The sequence below is a fragment of the Euprymna scolopes genome, chromosome 4, assembly GCF_053919585.1.
Source record: "Euprymna scolopes isolate OS-2025 chromosome 4, ASM5391958v1, whole genome shotgun sequence".
Taxonomy (NCBI): Eukaryota; Metazoa; Mollusca; class Cephalopoda; order Sepiida; family Sepiolidae; genus Euprymna; species Euprymna scolopes.
Genome location: NC_136485.1, coordinates 106248034 through 106265309, shown reverse-complemented (window position 1 = coordinate 106265309; position 17276 = coordinate 106248034). Strand labels below are relative to the sequence as shown.

At 34.5% G+C, this 17276-nt stretch overlaps 1 protein-coding gene across 2 annotated transcripts in view; it reads left to right on the top strand.

The window, feature by feature from the left end:
* The window catches only part of LOC145269242 (ras-like protein family member 12), a 357352-nt gene that overhangs the window by 335355 nt on the left and 4721 nt on the right, over positions 1-17276 (top strand). For both annotated transcript variants that reach the window (XM_080124867.1, XM_080124875.1), the window contains one exon: positions 631-821. In XM_080124867.1, the coding sequence (XP_079980993.1) occupies positions 631-821 (191 nt within the window). The remainder of the gene's footprint in view (positions 1-630; positions 822-17276) is intronic.

Genomic DNA, 17276 nt, shown 5'->3' with positions numbered 1-17276 from the left:
AATGCATCAGCATTTAAACCGTGAGCATGACATGAAAATGCATTTATAGGTATCAAGATCAAAGGAAAAACGCATGGTGAGTTGGAAGGTATGCTTGACAAGCACATGAGTTTCCTTGCCCCACCCTTTCAAAAGCTAGCCGGCTAACCTGTTGGTATTAGAAATAATTACTGCAACCCAATAGCAGATTGTAGCTAAAAAAAGAAAAGACTACTAAAGAGGATGAAAAAGCGAACTCATTGTGTCGTCTTGTAAATACGTGTCGCCGATGTGCATGTGAAACCGGATGAAATAAACAACTTTTTTCTTCCACCTAAAAAAGTTCATGCTAAAGCTTTCTTTTCTTTGCGAGTCTCTACATACAACGTTTGGTCCATTTTAAAAGTAGTAACAACGTTACATTCTGAACAACATGCGCCAACGTTAAAGAAAAAGAAATGGCTATTCAGAATGAAATAGCGATAACTTCGATAACCCGATTGATTTAACTTCATATAATAAATGAAAGAAGATGCATGATACGCATGAAAATGGTATGAACATGATTAACGTAGGAATTGCTAAGAATATATTTTTTTACTTTTTTTTTTTCTGTAAGATCTGATTTCATAAGGGATTTGTCTCTTTCAGGAGAACAGTGATCCTCTGCGTTATCTTCGATGGGCGGACGCCTTTATCGTTGTCTACAGCATCACGAGTCAGGCGAGTTTTGAAAAAGCGAAAGAATACCTAGAAACTGTGAATCAACATAAAAAGACCTTTTGCAAAGAAAGTGTGCCAGTGGCGCTCCTCGGGAACAAAATCGACTTAGAACGATATCGGTAAGTTAAAGACGTATGTGCCATCCTTCCAAAACACATGTATGCATATACACACTTGCAGACATCACACAAAAACATGCGCGTGCATACACTCGAATGTGTGCATACGTACATATATTGTGAGTTTGAATTACCTATTAGACACTATCCTGGAGTTTCTTCAGCCTTTCTGTATAAGATTAGGGTTAGTGCTTGTCAGGTCAAAGTGACATGAGGATAATTCACCCCACAAGTACACTCAGACTAATATTCAAAATAACATAATATTTGAAGATAAAACATGATCCCATCAACAAGGCTATATACTGGCTCATATGAGGAATGATACGCCTTTTCTTAGTAGTGTTACCTCTAGTAACAGAACCTAGCTAGATACTCCACCAGACCAGATAAATCTGGTAAGACTTAGAGACTACAATAAAGATATACTATAAAATAGTAAAATTATCAATTGGGGGGTGAATGTTCTTTGCTTCTTTATTCAACGTTTGAAGGTAAATGAGAACTTTATTGGAATATTCGAATATCTACGTATCTCAAAGAGAGATAAAGTGTTAACCCCAGGAAGGGGCCCCTTGCTTTCTGAGACGTTATACTAAAGTAAAAATAAAGACACACGCACATACGCATGTAGACATTCAATCTTTGTCTAAAACATTTATAGAAATAAAAACTCGTCTAGCTACAACCACTATAAATATATTTTTTCTTTTTTTCTTCTGTGTATCTGATGCTAAATGGGGTTGCTTCTTAGCTGACTACGTTATTATTGTTTTCAAGGCTAATGTAAAGAAATTCTCGTTGAGCTGTCCTCTCAAATAATCAAATTCTGTCCAGTTTGAATCATTGCTATCAAACATCATGATACTATCTCAACGTCCACCAGACAAACTCATTAACCCTTATCCTCAAGTGGCCTTCAAGCTTTGATAAACTGTAACTAATTAGTACAAAAACAGAGCATATGCATGTGACTATGACGAGTTCGTTCGTCAGAACGATGAAGACCATGTGATTATCTTAGGGATGTTAGATGACACATACTGGGATTTTGTTTAACATAAAGCTGGTTTATACATAAACAGCCTCATTCTCTCATCCTAACCAGCCTGATATAGCAGCAGGACAGGGTCGAGATAGATGGAGGCTAGGTGGGATGCAGGAGTTGCCGGAAGTGTTGCCGTCTTCATACATACAATACCTGGTATTTTCAAATGGTAACCCATTTGATACTGGCTATGCTTAACATTGCTTAACTTTGGTGATCTAATGATAATTGGTTTATGCCATATAACATATGCATGCATATTTTGACTAGAAACAACGTGTAGTATCTGTTTTGATGCTACATTTATTCTATTTTGTCCTCAGTCAGTGAAACAGAATTCCTTCTAGAGTGAGGCAATTTGAATTTTTATTCCAATCCAGAATGCCCATATTTGGGGAGCTGGATTTTCCCCACATTAAAAAAAGAGGCATTGTGTCTAAATTTGCCCTCATCGGGAGACAAATAAATAGGAACATATGCATGTGCATTACCAGAGGCAACTACCATTACTCACAAAAAATAATGAAGTTTATTTAAAGCAACAGTCTCTATTTTCTTTTGGGGGGGGGGGGCATTTTTCTCTAATACCACATCCCTGGCACCCACCACCTATCCTACCATGAAACACCTCCTTTTTTATGTATATTATTAATTAGATATTTCCAAACGATACGATTTGCATTGAGAGTTCGAGTTTATCTGATTGTCTGATGGTAATACATTAGGAACGTTTGAATGCAATCTTTGTATCCGCGATGAGTCACTCAAAATGATAATACAAAACGATTGTCAGATGAACGATTTCCTACTACGGTTATAATCGTTATCTCGTGAAGAACTATTTTATCCCGACTCTATCTATTCATAATGGTCAACTAATTATTTTGGAAATAAATCCTATCATGTAAATTAATAGCCATATAAACATATCTAACTTTATATGCGCGCGCACACACACACACACACACACACACACACACACACACACACACACACACACATATATATATATATATATAAGTTTGGTGGTTAAATTTTAAATTCTGAAAAAATAACATAGACACATATATTCGAATTTAGAATTTATTGTCAGACAAAAAGAATATATAGAAGTGGTTGTGTTAATTTCCTTAATCTATGGATTTTCTAAATTCGAATATATGTGTCTATATGTTGGGGTTTTTTTTTTCAGAATTTAAATTTTAACCACCAAATTTATATATTGCTCTATTCTTAAATATTGAGCTTTTCTTTTTTGGCTAGGATCACCTTGAAAGTATTACTTCAAGTAATATCTATCAGGTTTTTCATCTGAATTCTATCAGTCAGTGTCTTATCTCGCTTATATATATATATATATATATATATATATATATATATATATATATATATATATATATATATATATACATGTGTTTCTTTGTTACTACAGTTCATCAGCATGACTGACTATGAGAGAATTCAAATCGTTGATCACAAGGATTTGAATCCTGTTTTTGTCAACATGCTGATGAGTCACAGTAACGGTGAAATAAATGTGCTTGGATAACTATTTTATATCTAATAATCAATAAACACTACTATATCTAATATAGGTACTACTTGATTAACCTACTAATATCTAGCTAATAAATGTTTGACATGTCCATAAAATACAACCATAATCAAATGTGCATATTTATTTGGTCGTGTGCCAAGCTTAATTATGTAGAGCAGAATCAAAAAGTCATCTAATAATTGAAACCGCCCTGATATAGACTGATCACTTTCACCCCACCGCACCCAAAAATGCAACCCATGGAATCTATCTATATATCTATAAAAGTGTGTGTGTGTGTGTGTGTGTGTGTGTGTGTGTGTGTGTGTGTGTGTGTGTGTGTGTGTGTGTCTGTATCTGTGTCTGTGTCTGTGTGTCTGTGTATATTTCCCTACATAATAACTCTGTCAATTTTCAGTCTACAGACTCGAAATTTGATATACAGAGTATTGAGATTTGGAAAAATCTTTGTAATCCGTTTTTGGCCAGAAATTTGGCTGTTAAGGGGTCAAAGTTCAACGATTTGACCTTTGAGAACTCTACCAAACTCCTCCGACAATTTTGGGTCTTAACAATTGAAATTTTAGATATAGGTTCCTTGGACATGGATCTAACTTAATAACTTGTTGATTTGAGCAGAAAACAATAAATGTTAAGGGATCATAATAGGGGTCAAAGTTTTAAAAACTTTGACCTCTGTGGTCTCTACCAAATTGCTCAGACAATTTCTGGTCCAAACATTTGAAATTTTATATAAAGGGTATTCAGAGATAGGGCAAGCTTTTTAATAAGTTTGGGTCGAAAATTTGAGCTACCACTATATAAATGTACACTCGTGAGCTAAAAAAAAATGTGCCAAACAAATTTTATACATTTTATTGCACTAAAAGCTATATAAGAACAATTGAACAGGGAAACTTAAGCAAGATTAATAACACAGAACAAGACATTTACTTTAATAAATGCTTAGTATAGAATCGCATTCCCTTTTGATTTCTTTAATAGATCAATCCTTTTAGGCATGCTCTCAACCAAAGTGGAACACTGTGAAGAGAAGATGCTATTCCATTCTCTCTGCACAGCTTCCTACAGTTTGTCATTGTTCGAAAAAGTTCTTCCAGCCAATGCACGAGATATTATGGACCAAATATTCTTGAACGTGTTTAAATCAAGGCTTTGACCTGGCCACAACATCACATTAATTGAATTATCAGAAAACCATTTTTTGTGACTTTAGCAGTGTGTGCAGGAGCATTATCATGTTGACAAATACTATTCTGGAATATTCCCAGCTTGTGGATACTTGGTAACAGTCCTGTTTCTAATATTCGAATATATTCCTTTGCATTGATTGACTTCTCACATCTAATGAGTTCCTCAACTCCTGCTACAGTAAAAGTTCCCCATGCCATTATCCCTCCATTTTCGTGTTTAACTGTCGTTTTTATGCAACTTGGTGAAAATCTTTCTCCAGTTCTTGGAATGCACTGTTTGAGAGCGTCACTAACAGGACAAAATCTTGATTCATCTGACCAGAAAGCATTCCTAAACCAGTCTGTATCTTTCTTGCAATAACACGAGAAAAATCTTTTCTATCATTGATGTTCTTCTTAGAAAAAAATGGCTCCTTTGCACACCTTTTAGAAGAAAATCCCATTTCTTTCATTCGTCTAGATATTGTATATCTAGAAAGAGAATTTCCAGCCCCTGTTTTGAATTCTTCGTTATGGTCAACATAAGTTTTCTTCCAATCCTTCAAAGCAGTTAATTCAAGCCTGTGGGCCCATTCAAAGTGGATGTTCTAGAGCGACCAGATCCAGATTTCCTTTTTATCGAGCATTCCACTTCGAACGTTTGACCAATTCGCTTCACTGCAGAAAGAGATGTTTACACATTTTCTTTTCTTAAAATATCAAAAATCTGCTTGTAAGTCATTTTGGAGTAGCTTAATCGTGCAATTCGGTTTTCTATATCCTCGCCAAGATGCAGTTTTACCATTTTTAGGATTAATTTTTCCACTTATTATTATATGCTATGATAATAATGATCTGCAAAATAGAAATCTCAGTTAAAATTAACAAAAATTCATGGAAAAATATTGAAAAATCGATTACTTTCTTGTTTCACTCTTGGCCCATTTTTTTTTTTTTTACTCATGAGTGTATGTATGTATGTTTGCATGTCTGCCTAAAACTTTCGACAGAGGCGACGGATTTTCACAAGATCAGTATCGTGTTGAAGCTCAACCCTTCAGACGACAAATACCCAAAAATTGGCTAAAAACATTAATTTCTTTATCCTCAACTGGGCACTTTTCTACAGGGAGGGTTAGCTTTTTTCACCGATATTTTCGAAAGTCATCCCCTGTTTTCGATTGTCTAGCCTTAATTTAAACCTACGTTACTTCCAGTTTGACGGTGGTTGTAACAGCAAAGACGTCACGTTTTTTCCCCCATTCTTTTCCTCCCTCACGGTAAGGGGTTCGAGCCTGCCTTCCTACTACCACTTTTTTTTTTTTTTTTTTGCTCAACACACACCTCCAATCACCCGAGTAACGCCGGGCACCCATGCTAGTCATTCATAAAATTCACAACTCTTTCTACAATCCAACTATATTCTGCACAAATACACTTCACTATGCATTACTTGTTGAAGTTTAACTCATGCATATTCAACAACTGGTTTTATCGCCGTTAAATAAAATGCCCCAACTGCAGACCTATGCATTGATCAATAATCCTATTGGTACAAATAAACTTCAGTCTATGCTTGACTTGTACACCAACTTTTGATAGTTTTTGTTTCATCTCTATTCTATGGGCCACTTAAATAATCGTCTCAACAGTCAAAGCTGTGATCCTGAATGGGCTTCACATGCACTAGACGTTAATCCACTTATATCGATTTCTTAATTATGGACTTATCTCACAGATGTTTGCTATCAAAACAATTCCCAGACTATTCGAAACTGAAGAGGGCCATCACACTCAAAATCAGTCATATACAGATGTATACATTTGTGTGGTCGTCAATCAAAAATCGTTGCACATTAATGACTTAAATTTGGTGGAAATGTATGACTATTCTGTGAGAATTAGTTTGCCAGAATGAACGTAGGAATTTTCAAACCGATTGTAGTGGATTGTTAATTTCCAAATACAGGCATCAGTTATAAGCGTAAAGTGTGACCATATTGTAATTCAATATATGATTGCACTTATGTTTAAAGAGCTATTTTGTCTAAATATACATGAGAAAAATCGACATTACTTATTATATAGACAAAAAGCATAAGTAAAAGTTCTATGTATGGCTATTTTGTGAGAATTAGTATTGCCGCAATTAATGTACGAAATTATTAAATTGATGAAAGCAGACTAATAATTTCCAAAAACGGGCACCAACTAAATCACATATTTATATTTCACATATTAAATCACATAATTTCCAAAAACGGGCACCTCATTAAATCACATATTTTTGAGCTGGTGTGGAAATATGAAAAAAAAAAAATAATACTAAATTAACTTATTAATTTTAGAACACAGGAACAACGATGGATGTTGCAGATTATATTTAGTTTTAAGCAAACTGTCATAAAAATTCAGAAACCTCCAATTTTAATTAGATATTATACACTCGTTGGTGTCCCTTCATTGTAATGAATTCTGGAAGACTCTGTACTCATTTAATAAAGATAAATTAATAATATGAGTGTAGAGCTACAGCAGCACCAGCGAATGTTTCAATTGGACAAATCAGTAGCTTCTTTCAGCCAATCACAGACAAAGAAATATTCATCGGATTTCACATGTAATATATAAAACAAACTATCTCTCTCTCTCTCTCTCTCCCCCTCTCTCTCTCTCTCTCTCTCTCTCTCTCTCTCTCTCTCTCTCTCTCTCTCTCTTACTGATTGCTGTTAGGCTCTAGGTGCATGAAAAGGACTTTCAAAACAACTTCGTCCACTGGGCTAAAGGCCGTGATACACTCTGTATTACAAATTGAATAAAGGGTAAAGTATATTTAGGATAAAAAAACGTAGTCTCTTGTCGTTTAAAAAATGGTTGGCTTGCTGGTAATTGTGTCAGATTTATTAAGAGTTATAGTACGCAAAGGTACACATTTAAAGCATTTTCTGTCTTTTCTTTTTTTCATTGAAATCATTCCAGACAGGACGTGAAGCCACTTGATGTAAGGAGCTAATAAAAAACGAAAGGTGATTATTGCAAAGACAGGAGATAACTATTGGCCTTAGTCTTAAAAAGGCTAAGATTATAAGTAGGGGTAAAACAGCAGGAAGAGAGTTCCACAAACCTTCGTTTCAACTCGTTTAGCTCATTGGTCTAGTGGTCTTCATCAATTCGCTGCTTTAATGTATCATCATAATACAGCTTCATATTCCAGTAACTTCTTTCCAAGAACTTTAGGCATCTCCTGTTTTTGTGATAATCGTCTTCTGTTTTTGTTAGGTCATTATATCAAGTAGCTTTCCGACTTGTCTGGAGCAATTTCCATATAGAAAAAAACAATGGATTAGAACTCAGATGTAGACAAAAGTATAAAAATTGTCCAGAACTTTTGTTTCTTTGGTGGTACCATTAGAATATATAGTTAAGTAGGTTTTAATGTAATTGCAAGAGTTAGGAGTGGATGGAATAAGTTCATGAAACTTCTGTCATTACTAACCAACAGAACGTTCCCATTGTTGATCACAGAAAGAGTTTATCAGGCATGTGTATGGAATGTATGGAAATAAAACCTGGCCAGTAAGAGTTGAGGACATATGTTGCATGAAAAGAAATGCTATGCGAATGATACAATGGGAGTTTAATTTGAGCCTTAAACATAGACTTAGATCTGGTGACTTAAGAGAAAGATTAAATCTGAACAGTATAGGAAGATTTGTGCAGAAAAGTAGACTTTGATGGTATGGTCACGTTGAATGAATGGATGAGAATTCTTGCGCTTGTAGATGTAGAATAGTTAAGGTAACAGGGTTAGCTTACAGAGGAAGGTCAATGGGAACAAGGGAGGAAGTGAAAGATGTTGAAAGAAAGGGGGGGGGTGAATAAAGAATTGGCAAAAATATGTTAGTTTTGTCATCAATTTCTAAAAGTCATCCAACACATGTCAGTCTGTACAGTGGATGTTAAACTGATGATGATGATGATGATGATGATGATGATGATGATGATGATGATGATGATGATGATGATGATGATGATGATGATCTTAAGCTAGAAAGAGCATTTTGATAGTTTGTCACACTTGTTTAAAATAACATTATCAATGGTTTGTCATATAGTAGCATTTGTCATTCACACGTAAATTTTGAAAAAACATTTTCCTTAGTCTGTTATACTTAAATATGGAATAATACTTTTCTTTGTAACATTTAAATTTGAAATAGCACTTCCGATTGTTTGTAACACTTAAAGTTACATTGCATATCATTTTGTCAGTCACACTTTAATTTCAAAGGGCATTTTTCTTTAAAAAAGAATGTTTCGATGTCTGTCACACTTATATTTGAAATAACATTATCTGTAGTCCGTCACGCTTAATTTTATAACAGCAGTTTTCTTTGTCTGTCACACTTAAGTTCGAAAAATCATTTTCCTTTGTCCATTACACTTATATCCGAAATAACCTTTATATTTATCCGTCACACTTATGTTTGAAATAGCAGTTTTCTTTGATCGTCACACTTTAATTTGAAATCGCATTTTCCATTTGTCTGTCAAACTTATATTAAAACAACATTTTTTTATATGTCACACTTTAATTTGAATATCGTTTTCTATTGTCTGTCACACTTAAGTTATAAATAAAATTTTCCTTTGTATGTCACACTTGAATAATAAATAGCATTTTCTTATGTCCGTCACACTGATACATAAAGTAACCTTTTCCTTTGCTTGTCACACTTAAATTTGAAATTACATTTTCTTTGTCTGTCACACCTTAATTTGAAATAGCATTTCCTTTGTCACACTTATACTTGAAATAACATTTTTCTTGGTCTGTCTTACTTTAATTTGAAATACTATTTCCCTTTGTCTGTCACACTAATAATAATAATAATAATAATAATAATAATAATAATAATAATAATAGTTACTAACTAATAATAATAATCAAATAATAATAGTTACTAAATAATAATAATAATAATAATAATAATAATAATATTAATAATAATAATAATAATAATAATAAAATAATAATAGTAAATAATTAATAATAATAATAATAGTTACGAACTAATAATGATGATAAAACTAATAGTTACTAACTAATAATAACAACTACTAAATAATAATAATAATAGTTAATAATAATAATAATTACTAACTAAATAATAGTAATAAAACTAATTGTTACCAACTAATAATAATAATAATAAAAATTATAGTTACTAAATAATAATAATAGCTACTATTACATATTCAATATTTATTACGTTTTAAATAAAATGTTTGCCTATTCACTACACTTTCGTTTAAAATGATATTTTATTTAAAAATTTAAAAAAAAGCTTATTTAGCATAATGCTATGATTGTTTACTAATGAAACGGGAGACTAAGTCAAGTCAAACCAATGATTTAACAAAAATTATATTTGATGCCCCCTGGTTAAACATTCAGCATTATAAGGGGAGGATCAAGGGCAAGTGGGATAATCCTGAAAATGGAATGATGTCCTCCTTAACAACTCAGTGTAATGAAAAGGGAGCCTTCGGGTAACTCTTGACTATAGTCGACCACTTAGCTTTAGCTTATTTAGTCTGTTACACTTAATTTCGAAATCACATTTTCATTTCTAAATGAACAGATTGGATGGACGTATCTTCAAAATATTCGTCATTGCTGTTTTAAATTTATGCTGCTAATGTTTTATATGTGAGAAAGCAACAGCAACAAGAATAGTAACAACAACAATAGAAAGCAACAACAATAACAGCAACAGCGACAATAACAATAACAACAACAACACGAGAAAGCAACAACAGCAACAACAAAAGCAACAAGAACAATAGCAACAACGGTACTTATGCAGAAGATGGACCGTGCTATATTTTAGATAGAATTTTCAAGTTAAATTTAATTTTCATGATATCATTTGTTTATTAAATTGTTGGGTGAAAGATACAGATTAAATACAAAACGCCCTCTACATGTTAATAATGGGTTTCTAAATAATAACATTATCATTTCAGCATGGTCTGTATTCAGAATAAGTACCGCAACAAGAAAATTTGTATTATATTTCTCTTGGTCTGTCTGTTTGTTTGTCTGTCGGTTTCACTTTTTATCGGAAACTACTGATCCGATCTGACTAAAATTTGGTGTGAACCTTTGTAATTATATAGTGCAGTGAACTAAGTATTATGGTATCCGTTCCATGCACAGTGATCGATTATTAGGGATTTGTCACCACACTACCATATTTACTCTAATGTGAATATTTAATTCGCACAGCCAAAAGACTCTTGAAGACTCGAAATTCGCAAGCTAGAAGCCTAACCTTGTGAACGGCACTTCTTTCAATTCTGTGTTGCAAATATGGCGCGTTTTGCGGACTTTCAGAGTTGGTAAAGATCTACTGGTAGTTCCCTCTTCAGATTGAAGCAATCCGATCGCATGATGCTGAAAGGTTCAACAAAGGTCTTGTCGGGGAAAATATTACGTTCATCATACAAAGTTCCAAAACAGGAAACGAACAATATCCTTCTAGACTGAGGAGGGAAAGATTCAGAGCTTGAAGGCTCGCAATTTAATTATCAGAACTAAGGAAAAATTCAATAAACTTCATACAGATTCCCAGGAAAATTAATACACAATCCCATTTTAGGGAGCAAATTACAAAAGGCAGGTGTTCCGCTTTAATGTCTTTCTGCAGATGTACAGAGTGGTAAAAATTCATTGACTATCGGATTTTATTCGATACAATTCAAGACAGTGTGTCCGTGATGAAATCTTTACAGGAACTGGAGATTGGCACAATCAATTTCTGTGCCGCTCATTTAATCTTGATTTAATTAACGTCACGCGCTATTCACGCTTGAATAAAAGAAAAGAAAAAAAATCAATACAACTTCCAACATGTAATGGTGTAAGTGTTCAAACAGACGAATTTCAACACTAGAAGCACTCATTCTAAGTTAACGGCTATAACTTGTCCGTTTTTAATATAGCTACTTAATAAATTGAAAACGAAAATTGTCTATTTAGCATTCTCTTTCCTGTCGTATTTAGTTTGTTAGTTGTCCATAAAAAACAAATAATTTTAAAATATCTTTATGGTGTACATACCCGTGACAGAAAAAAAAATAATGTACGCCAAAAGATCACACAAACTGATTAAGTAGCTTTATTTAAAAAAAGAAAATTAAATTTTATGGCTAAACGGAAATAGAGTTTAGAATCAGCCTTGTACATCATCGTAATGCATACGAATTCTCATTAATCCCTTGAAAATGATTATATTTATAATAATAAAACTACTTGATCAATTTACGTGATTTTTTGGTGTACTATATTTTGTTTCCGAAAGGAGCACATACATCACAAATATTTTTTTTTTTTCTGAGGGGGAGTTATGTACAAGCACTTTTAGCATTTTTTTTTTTTTACTTTCTTTTTTTTTAGAAAGAAAGTCTATTTTCACAGTAAATTGTTTGAGGGCATGGCTTTTTTGTTTATCAACACTGATAAACATCTTGGAATTCAGCCGGTTCAGTGATCAACAAACTGATAGACGTTTCTTACCTACATCTGGTGTTGATATCAACAATTATAATGCTATTTATTTATTTTTTTTTTTACTTTCTTTATATAAACTAGTTTACGGTTAAACTACAGAGACTGTTTTGATAAGCTTAAAATGTAATTAAATCTTGGACGAAATTCAACCTTTTCTGACAATATTTAAATTCACCGCAATCAGTTGGAAAAATGGTGCTCTTTCAACTTCACATACAAAGCAAAAGTTTTTCCTGAAAAAAAAAGAAGATATCTTAAAGGAAGCAGATAAAAATCCCAAGTCATTTTTAGCTTCTACCGGAAACAATATGCAAGCTCATTTCCAGGTCAAGCATGTTCAAATCATCAACACATTCTTCCGTAGTATATTCATCCAGGAAATACTTGATGATCTCCTAATATTTATAGAAAAAAGATATCTCATCTTATATATAAGATAGAGCCAGTTTTTATTTTACTGTGATAAGTTATCCAAAACTTTTAAGAAAAAAATCAAGAAAAAATATTTGAATAACTTTTAATAAAAAAATACTTTCATCTTATGCATGATTTTCAAAGGCATTTGGACTATTTTTTCACATTTACATTTTTCAAATATATTTTCAAAAGAACTTTATTCATATATACGAGTACACACACACATACACATATGAAGATATATTTTCTCCGTGATAAAAGCATTGTTTAAGTGAAAATTCCAAAGGTAAGTTTAGTAAGCCAATTCAATGTAGATTTAAAAAAAAAAAATAGACAAATATATATTTGTTCATAAATCAAACTTTTCGAAGTAATCATATCTTCATCATGATAGTTTATTTTTCATCTTTTTTATCCCCTATGGCATGATGCCACTAAGAAAAACAAGACCCATTCAATATTATTGACAGTGAGTCAAATTCAAATTTCGATTTATAAACAAATAAGTTTGTTTATTTTTAAAAAATCTGCGTTCAATTGGCTTACTAAACTTACACTTATATGTGTGTGTGCGCGCGCGTGCGTATGTGTTATTTGTTTTATATAAGCATTTATATGTCGCTACACATTCATGAACATGTTTCGGTCAGCCAGTTACAAGTAACTAGAAACCTTTTCAGAATTATATAAAAGTAAAGTCCGTAATGTTATGGACTCTACTTTCATATAAGCAATATTGCCTGAAGGGGTTCTAGTTACTTGTAACTGCTTGACCGAAACATACTCATGAATGTGTAGCAACATATAAAAGCTTATGTAAAGCAAATAAAAAGTATATCTTGCCCTACTTCAGTATTGAGCACTCTTGTATGAGTCTTGTTAAAAATTCATTGGTTGCTTCCCCTCTGGAAAATATTAAGCTAGAAAAAATTTATATATTGTGTATATTTAGGCAGCATTTTTTCATTTAAACAGACATTGTTAAAGACAGCAGAAAACTTCTGTTTTGTAATACCTTTTCTATTTTTTCCAATCTCTTGTATTATCTTTTTTGTATATAAACCCTGTGTATCGCTTTATTGCAGGTCAGTATTTTTTTTTAATTTTGAAATTACTATGAAACGCAGAGAAGTGAAATTTGGTATAACACTGGAAGAGCATAACAAGATGCCTTCTTTTCCTGATTTTTGTGGAATTTGAACAAATATTTTGAAAATCATGCAAATTTTTTATTTTCTTGTAATCTTTGTCCTCGACCGATCCATTGCTCCAAGCAGAATCGTCACCCTCGTGTTGACATACTAGGTGTGTGTCAAAATGCAAAAACCCTGTGAACGTTTTTCCAAGGCCATCAACAAGGCTTTGAATGATTGCCCCACAGATTGCACCCAGGCGCATTGGGACTTCATCCAGGATGTTGTGTACAAGGGTGCCATTGACACCTTTGGGAAAAGGGTAAAGAAGAATGAAGATTTGTTCAAGGCGATAGAGGAGATGGAACCTGCGATGATTGTAAAAGGAGCAACTCTCTTGGAGTACAGGGCTGTCCCTGTGATAAGACACTAGCCATGTACAGAGAATGTAACACAATGACTACTGGCTGAGATTATGCAGAGACATTCACACAGCTGTGGACAGTGACAACACCAAGGCCATGTATGGTGGGATGAAGAAAGCGTTTGATTCCAGCATCTTCAAGGTTATACCCATCAAATCTACTTCTGGAGAGATCATCACAGATATCGGTAAACAAATGGAGAGATGGGCTGAGCACTACCAAGAGCTATACTCAAGGTAAAACGTCATCAATGACAAAGCTACCCAGAACACAACACAACATCGTTGCACACCATGGACGAGCTCAACTCCCCACCCACCATCGATGAACTGATGAAGGCCATTGACTCCCTCCACCAGAAATTTTAAAAACAGGAAATGAGAACTCACTCCTGGGTCTCCTCTATGAGCTCCAGTTAGTGTTGGAAAGAAGGCACGATACCCCATGCAGGATGCAAGGACCATCATGCTCTACAAGAACAAGGGCGACCATAGCGAGTGTAAAAATTATCGCGGAATCTCCCTCCTTAGTGTTGTGGGAAAAACCTTTGCACAGTTAGTCCTCAACTGCCTTCAACTGTTGGTCGATCATGTTTACCCAAATGAACAAAAGAGTCACAATGTGGGTTTCAGGCCAAACAATTAACGATTGACATGGTATTCCCAATTAGACAGCTGCAAGAAAAGTGCCGTAAACAGAGAAATCCCTTATATTTTGCCTTCATCGACCAATGCATTTGATTTGGTCAGTCGATCGGGTCTTTTCACCCTCCTTCTTAGGATTGGATGTATCTCCAAACTCCTTAACGTTATCATATCATTCCATGATAGCATTATGGGCACCATCCAGTACAATGTATCTTCCTCAGGCCCCTTCCCAATCAAGTGCGGCGTGAAGCAAGAATGTGTCTCGGCACCTACACTCTTTGGCATCTCTTTCTTTTGCTCCTGTGCTATGCACTCCATAAGTCAAACGACAGCATCTTTCTCCATACTAGGAGCAACGGCAACTTATTAAACCTCACTCATCTCAAAGTGAAGACAAGGGTGCACAAAGTGCTCATTAGAGAGATGTTCTTCGCAGATGATGCAGCTCTTGTTGCTGATTCTGAGGAAAGTCTTCGACAACTCATCGCCCACTTTGCAAACGCATGCACAGAGTTCTCAATCACTATCAGTCTAAAGAAAACCAATATCATGAGCCAAGATATCAATACCACCCCTAAAACCACTAATGGCGACGACACCCTGAAGGTGGTAGACAAATTCACATACCTCGGCTCCACCATCACCAGCAACTTGTCTCTGGACACAAAAGTCAGCATAAGGATAGGCAAAGCAGCTACTGTCATGGCCCGTCTAGCTAAGAGAGTGTGGGACAACACCTTGTTGACACTAACCACAAAGATGACAATATACCAGGCCTGCATGGTGAGTATTCTTTATGGTAGTGAGTCCTGGACTTTGTACTCACACCAAGAATGAAGACTGAATGCTTTCCACATGCGCAACCTCAGATGTCTTTTAGGCATCCTCTGGCAGGATTGAGTCACAAACATAGCCGTCTTGCACCAGGCTGGCATACTAAGCATGTTTGCCATTCTAACTCAGAGAGGCGTTGGCTTGGTCATGTGTGCAGGATGGAAGTTGGTCGCATCCCAAAGAACATCCTGTAAGGTGACTGGTCTCTGGAACACAGCCAATCCAATGACCAACTCTGCACTAGAAGGACACCTGCAACAAAGACCTGAAGACTTGTGGCATTCAACCACAAGATCTCGAGTCAGTCATCTGATTGCACAGTCTGGCGAGCAAAGGTCAAGGATGGCATCAAATTAGCAGAAATGAAAAGAGAAAGACAATGTGGAGAAAAGAGAACCTACAGGCGAGAGAGGATACAGTCCACTCCTGCCACCCCCACCATCTCTACCATTGACTATAACTGCAGCAACCGCCAACGTATCTGCAAATCTAAAATTGGACCATTTAGCCACAGCAGACGCTGTAGTAAAACAAACTAGGTGCAGAATGCCATTGTCTCAAGAGACAGAAGATTGCCTGGATGTATGGTCCAAGTATTTTTTCTTAAAGTGTCCACGGTTTGTTACCTTTTAACTTTTCATGTGCCCATTTACACATCTTAAGGAATTTGTGTGAGACGCTTGTTTGGAATTATGGGTAGATTTATTTAAATAGTAGTTGAGTTGCAAACAAAGGTGCGAGTAAGAGTCAGTGGGGGATTAGTATCATGGGGAACAGGAGACTGTGCCAGTTCTAGGGTCAGTGGCAAGAACAGGTTGTATGTGAGGGGTGGGAGTTATCTAGGGCATTTAAGTATTTTGGTACTATTTCGGAATGTGACCTGATTAACGGTAGGTTTTTGCATTTGTATGTAACTAGCATCAAAGATTTTTAGCTTCTTAATATTTGTTTTATGGTGTAGTATTTTTGCGTTGTTGATTAAAATTTCTCTGAAATTCGAGTGGGGGGCAGTGATGTATTTTATATAAGTGTTGGCATATGGCACTAGATTCAACATTATAGCAGGTAAGGCGATGTGATAATTTGGTAGTTGTATGACCGACGTTACTATTAGTTGTTATAGGAGTTACATTCTCCCATGAGGCATTTGAACTGATAGATGATGTTGGTGCGTTCAAGTGGTTTTAGAGGTGTGGAAGGATTGTTTTTAATAAGTTTTGGGTTTTTAATTTTTTATAGTAAATGATGAATCCAATGTTATTGTTGTCAACAGGAGAAAATGTATCTATGGATGAAGTTTTTTTATAGCGATTTCTTCTAACTTAAAACCCAGGTGCATTTGATTGCAGTAGAATATGTTGATTGTATTAGAGTTATGATGTTGTGGTGTATTACTGTTAGTGGAGGTGTTGCTTAACTTCTGGAGCGTGGAGTTTATGTATTGGTCAACAATATAATTTGTAAATCTGTTGTTGATAAGGACTTGTTTTTAAATAAAATTATTAAATCTTATCCTTGAGTGCTTTTTAATCGTGACATGTGAGGATTTATTGGTTTAAAAAAAAAAAGAAATGTAATTTTGTCATTTAACGGCTAAAATGGACGTTTTTATAATTTAAACTGAATAAATATGTATCGTTCACTG